The following is a 6472-nucleotide window of genomic DNA, read 5'->3' as shown; positions in this document are numbered from 1 at the left end:
CTTGCAGTGGTCTTATCTAGAACAAGACGTGTAAATTGGATAAAAAAAGTTTCACCAAATACCTCAAACTCCAATACCATCCAAACATTGCAGCTGAACTATAGGTATTCTTGAAGGCCCTAATTTTTGCTAAAAGGAAAAAAATCACAAGTTCTACTGTGACTTGAAACCTCACCCTCAAAAATGAGCACTCTCAACATCACACCCCCTTATTAGCTCTATCAGAGACAATCGAAATCTTATCATGCAAAATTGGGTAGTCTCCTTTAACTACGTGTATAAGAAAGCAAATGAATATGCGGACTCGCTCGCTCAACACACTTTTCATGAGAATTTAGTTATTAGGATCTTAAAAGACCCACCATTAGGTATAGAAAATTACTACTCTCTAATATGACCTATTCTGTTTTCCTTTGCAGAGTCTCTAGCCGTGGCCTTGTAACCCAATAAAAAAAATATTTGCCTCAAGTACTCACTACATATAATTATTATTTAGTATAAGCACAATTTTATTGATAACTTTGTCACCAAGAATTTGCGCTACTGGTTTGAGTTGGATGGACATCAGCAAAAGCTACAGTGAACAATTCTAATATGCCAACAGAAATGAGAAAACATTAGTTGAAGAACACAAACAAATATTTGACCCATATAATCTAGTGACTTCACCTACTTGAACCTATTCACTTTACCAGAAAAGAAAGACAAGAACCAGAGAAGAAAGGGGGAAAAAAAATTAGTCAGGAGAGTAATGAAAATATATGACTTTGCTTATCAATGTAAGAGATTCATCAAGGGTGAATGGAAGCATCTGGCTTATCTCTGCCCTTGTCCTCTGGAGTTGTTGAAGAACCCTTGGATCCCAGCACCTGTTGGCACAACCTGACAGCCACAAAAATGTAACATTGATCATAATTTGAAATAAAATCACACCCACATGTAGGTGAGCTAGATCGCTTGGAGATTAGCAGCCTAAACATTGAGTTTTCACTATTTTACTCAAGACGCTAAGTTTAAGAGATTTAGGTTATTTTTCCACTGACACAAATTTTCTATGCAGTCTGAGGAAATGACTTTAATGCACCTGCATTTATTGGGCTACAATGAAAAAATGACCCAAAATGCCGTTTATCCCTCAACCCCTCAACCTATTGATTTTACTTTTGTGCCTTTGACTCATGCACCCGGAAAATTGTGAATATCAAACACGGAAACAAAGAGATAAAGCATCATACAATTTCAAATCCTCTGCCTTGCTTATAATATCATTTGACCATATAATTGGGTCGTTGTCCTTAGGCAAGGAATCTTGTTGCTGTAAATTCTCTCTCAGCCACTGCTCTGCCTTGTTGCACTCATTGATGATCTGAAACAACAAAGTCATGTTACTTGAAACATGGGTTTATGAGCAGACTCACTCTAATATCTAATGGCTTGTGTTTTAGTGTACCGATTCTTTATCCTGGGGAAGAAAGGAACTCGCAGACATGCGATGATCCGCAATGCACTTCAAGAGATCTCTTGTAGCTTGTACTCTTGCTGCTTCATCTCTATACCGATTCTCAATCGGGTCCACAAGCTACAGGAATTACAATATATATTATGACAATGATAAAAAAAATAAAAATGCACGGGTATAGCAAGACAAGCAACGACATTGGAGAAGCAAAATTAAACCTTCTTTATATCTTCTAGTTTTTCTGAGTAAGCTGCCTCAGTTTCATCATCACCATCCTCATAAAGCCACTCTTCAGTCTCTTGCAGGCTCCTAGATATGCCCTCCCTCTCTTGCTCACTTGCAAAGCTCCGATAAGTGCCAAAGAGCTATCCATATAAGCAATTACATTTAAATGAAAATCCGTCAAGAAAATAGAAGCATAAATTTTAAATGCTTGGATACGACTAGTGTGGAAAAAAAGGCAAAAATGTTTGAAAGGTATAGGTGTACAACTCATGGCATCCACAGCTTGGCACTCTACACACGGTCACAAAAACCAGTTCTTTACTAACTACACAACAGAGTCTTGTTTGACAAACTTACAAGTCTTACTGTTAAGAAGAACGAAAGACTGACCTCTCAGTATTCAGTAATAATGACCACATGACAAGCAGAACTATATATCACAGGAGATGAACTGGATGACTGCATAAATAATGTACCCTGAATAACAAACCAGCCATATTTTTACATCTCATGAATACAAGAAGGTACCTTATTCCTCATCTCATAAATATAGGACTCCAAGCTATTCTTCTTTTCTTTGGTTCGCTCCACAGCTCTGTCCTGCTGAGCCAACAGGAGCTCTTTTTCACGGGCTTCCGAGATCTCAGCCTTGGTCATTCCACCATAGATATTCTCACTCACTGGCACATGTCTTTTGGTAGTTTTATCTCTTCTAGCAGCATCAGCCTGAAAAGGCACAATAGTAAGATTTTCACTCACTCCAAAGTTCCAACATCCATATGAATGATATCTGTGACCAAATCCATCTCCAAATAGAGAAAAACATAGACATGCTATCAATATAAGTTGTGGAAATCAGTCAATAACAGAGATGTGACAGTACTTAGAACAAGAATCATAAATGAATAAAAAGCAAAAATGTTTAATAGTATAATTCTCATAAAAAAAAAAAAAACTAACTCTCTCTCTCTCTCTATACACATAGAGATGACAATAATACTCACAGATTTATAAGGAAATTCATCATTTCTATGCTTACTATCTTCAACACCATTTGATACTGTCTCATCAGTGCTAGGGTCAACATCCATTGATTCAACATATGAATGATCATTACCCTTTATATCATCTACCTGATCTTCAATCAACTGGAACCATGAAAACGTTTATGCACCTTAGAATAGATCTGAGAGTAACATAAAATGGACAGAGATGAAAATGAGGCTTCTTACTTACTGTAGCTGACTCAACACCGACAATGCCATGCAGATTTAGTTGAACTCTAACTTTAACCCTTGTCTTACTACCATGGGATCCATGGAAAGGACCAATCTAAATAGAAGTGGCCAATGAATACATGAGCATACAAAAAGGAGAAGGCATGCAGAAGAAACAATGCATGCTACATCTAGAGTGTGGCACAAAAGATGGAAGCGTTTAGTCAGAATTGTTACTCTGTAGTCCTGAAAAAATCAACAAGATGCAAGCATGCAGAAGTAGGATAACAACTAATGCATGCTACGTCCGGGGTGACTATGAAAAGGTATGGCAGTATCAAGGTCCTGTAATATCAATTATCAAAGATGTCTTCTCTTAATAAATATTAGAGATGACCCAAAAATTAGAGCTTGCCATTTTATTGCATGATCAATTTTGGATAATTGTGTGAGATAATGTTGCATCCATTCCATTTCCTTCCTGATCCTCCAAAATACATCATGACTACAACAAATGAAAACATACACATGTAGAGAATGTTCATTCAGACAGCAATCTTTCGGTAACTAAGTCCCTATTGTACCTTTAAATCAGAACGTGGGAAAGTTTAGTAGAGCAGTTACTAATGAACTTGATCCCCCTGACGAGGAATAAGGGGATTTTGTTGATTTTTATGACCTCAAAATCCACATGAAGTGATGGTTTTTGATGCATCCAAGAAACTAGGTTAGACCAAAATCTTGGTGATCCGTACACAAAAATGTACAACTAATTTTAAACTAGATTACTGATTGTAATAACTTTACAGCTCAAATGTGGAAACTAATGAGGTGATCATGCTAACAAATCTACCATTACCCGAATGCAATTTTTTTCTGAGAAATTAGAATGTTCTATAAGAATCATCAAGCTCATGGAGGTTATATTGCTATATAGCACGCCTTTGGCAAACCCGGAATAGATAAATATAAAGAGGACATAGAGAAACAAGCCCAGAGTGGCCAAAGAGAGTCAGTTAAACACACACACACACACACAAGATTATCTGAACTCCTTCACGTTAGTAAGATGTTTAAAGTAAATGTAGTGCTAGAGCATACCGTGAAGCAACTAATCTTAGGAGATGTCCCAGGTGGTAGTTCATTTGGATCAGCATAAAACGCTTCCAAATGGAACAAACTACTTCGATGAAATGTTAGAATTTTAATGCTTGGAATCAATTGACCCTTCGGGAAAAGTATGCCATTTGATACTGCAGTAATTGGGCCATCATCTGACGAAAATCCAATGGAGAATGGATTTAAATCCAGGACCTGGAAAAAAATGGTTATTAACCCTTAAGAATATATACCATAAACAAAGATGTAAGCCTATAATACAGGATATCTTTGAGAATATGAAGTGTGAGAATTTTCAATTCATGCAGCAAAAGTAGACATTGGATGGATACAAAAAGATTTAACATAGAGATAGTATAAGAATCAATGTTTTGTCCTGTAATACAAACCTCATATTCTCTAACACGGAAAACAGGACTAAGCATTGCACACTGAAGAGCACAGCCACGAGCCACACATTCACTTGCATTCAATGTTCGGCTGGGTTCTCTCCTGAATTGAGAAGTTAATAATCTAGCTATAGCAGGAATCCTAGAACCCGAGCCAACTAGCTCTACAGAATGGATCCTTTCAGCATTTAATCTTGCATCAACTAATGCTTTATGGCAAGGAACACAAATCTTCTCTAATAAACCGGATGCCAGTTTCTCATATTCCTCCCTCTTGATGAAGCCCTTGACATCTTTCTCATCCATCAAGCACTCAATGTTTAAAGCTGCCTCATGATTTGCACTCAAAACTTTCTTCAACTTCTCACATGCAGCGCGCAGCCTGATACATGCCTTGACATTAGAGTACACGTCAATGCTGTACTGTTCCTTAAACTGTGCTGCAAAATGACTAAAAAGAACCTCATCAAAGTCTCTTCCCCCTAAATTACTATCGAAAGCGTGGGAAAGTATCTTCATTTTCCCAGGCTCAAATGCTGCAATGGAGACCTGAGTATCACAGTGACCAATGTCCACAAATGCTACATAGGTTGGGCCTGTTCCAGGAAAATCTGCTTTGTAAATTCCATAACCAAGAGCAGTTGCTGTACAATCATGAATCAATCTCAAAGGCCTCAACCCAGCAATTCTTGCTGCATCAAGATACGCCCGTCTCTGCAAGTCTGAAAAGTATGATGGAACCCCAATAACACAGTCCGAAACTGACATTTCCAAATCTTTTTCAGTTAAAATTTTCAAATGAGCAAGGAGCATTGCTAAAATTTGAACTGGTGTAAATGTATGAGTCTCCTTGAGATATTTCAAGTGAACCAAAATGCCACCATCTGGGCCTTCAGAAGTTTCAACGGGGAGCATTTCCAGCTCCTTTTGCACATCAGGGTCTGCATGTTTTCTCCCCATCAGCCTCTTCACTTGAGATATTGTGGACTTGATGTTCATCATAGCAGATGCAGCACCAGCTGAGCCCAAAAACCTTTGCTTCTCCGCAAAGCAGACCACAGAAGGGGTCTCACGTTTGGATTCATCATTCAATAAAACATCAATCCCACGTTGCTTCACCACAGAAATGACACAGTTTTCATTCCCAATGTCAAACCCTACCACGCTCATTGTAACCAACTTTATGTTGTACTTAAAACACAAACAACAACTTCAATCCAATTCCCCTACTCTACTATATTATTGTATGTTTCTTCCAATACTCTCGAAACACCACCAAATTCTGCAAAAGTTGAGAAAACAAACCTTCACCTCCTACAAAAAGAAGTGGGGGAAACAATTCATTAACACAAGTATTTGCCAATTGCAAGTAAAACATCATTTAAAAAAAAAACAAATAGAATGAACTGTCTGCACTTGCGTGAGTACTTCATCTGATTGTCCGCGACTACAGGGAAGAAAATAGAGAGGAAATAGGGGGAAACGTAAAATGAAAGAGTGATGGAAAAAGGGAGAGAGAAAAATAAAAACTAATAATCTAAACCAAACTCAGAAGTGAAAAGGCATCATCAATAAATTCCCCTCAATCCCCAGCAACGAAAACTCTTGCTGCTTTCAATGTAACAAGAATTACCGGGGGGGGGGGGGAGGGGGGGGAACCCAAATTGAAGACTAGAATATTAGCAGATGACGTAAAACACCTGCTTAAGTTAGGTTTGCTTGGATGAGAATGACGAATATCCGAATCTAGAATCATTTAGAATTCTCACTTCACAATTAATCCAAGAATTTGCACTTCACATTATGCAGGCGATGATGGTAAATGAGAAGTTGAAAAATTCTTCGCTTCGCACGCCCAAGCCAGACCAACACAAAGCCGTTCTTCAGGGTTCTTACATTTGATAGAAAAGCCACACATTTGATACCAAAGCCATCAAATTCAATTTGCTACTTTTCCCTTTCTTTAGTAATTCACAATTTAAAATAACAATAATCATAACAATAAACATGTTCGTGGAATTACAATTACATTAACAATTTATTATTATTATTTCTTATAAAAG

General features: G+C 37.6%; 1 protein-coding gene across 4 annotated transcripts; it reads right to left on the bottom strand.

The window, feature by feature from the left end:
- Window positions 1-482: 482 nt before the first annotated feature.
- Window positions 483-6329, bottom strand: LOC129300546 (heat shock 70 kDa protein 16-like). Of its 4 annotated transcripts, none has more exons than XM_054939114.1 (10): window positions 6110-6329; window positions 4410-5723; window positions 4003-4215; window positions 2921-3016; window positions 2689-2832; window positions 2213-2410; window positions 1678-1824; window positions 1451-1579; window positions 1236-1366; window positions 483-882 (listed from the first exon to the last, which is right to left on the bottom strand). In XM_054939114.1, exons 2-10 carry the CDS (start codon window positions 5577-5579, stop codon window positions 792-794), a joined length of 2319 nt encoding a protein of 772 aa, XP_054795089.1. In that variant the 5' UTR covers window positions 5580-5723; window positions 6110-6329; the 3' UTR covers window positions 483-791. The 4 variants fall into 4 exon arrangements, with proteins under 4 accessions (XP_054795089.1, XP_054795090.1, XP_054795091.1 ...); XM_054939115.1 differs by lacking the exon at window positions 6110-6329 and adding an exon at window positions 5838-6038; XM_054939116.1 differs by lacking the exon at window positions 2921-3016.
- Between the last annotated feature and the right edge of the window lie 143 nt (window positions 6330-6472).

This window comes from Prosopis cineraria, unplaced genomic scaffold (genome assembly GCF_029017545.1).
Source record: "Prosopis cineraria cultivar Desert tree isolate PC_DT_omini unplaced genomic scaffold, ASM2901754v1 PC1640, whole genome shotgun sequence".
NCBI lineage: Eukaryota > Viridiplantae > Streptophyta > Magnoliopsida > Fabales > Fabaceae > Prosopis > Prosopis cineraria.
This window is presented reverse-complemented; position numbering and strand designations above follow the sequence as displayed.

Excerpts from the sequence above, each read along its gene's own strand:
- LOC129300546 (XM_054939114.1), bottom strand. The coding sequence starts at position 5,579 with ATGAGCGTGGTAGGGTTTGACATTGGGAATGAAAACTGTGTCATTTCT. Across the intron at positions 4,216-4,409 it reads TCCGTGTTAGAGAATATGAG|GTCCTGGATTTAAATCCATT; the intron begins GTTTGTATTACA and ends ATTTTTTTCCAG. Across the intron at positions 2,411-2,688 it reads ATGAATTTCCTTATAAATCT|GCTGATGCTGCTAGAAGAGA; the intron begins GTGAGTATTATT and ends GTGCCTTTTCAG.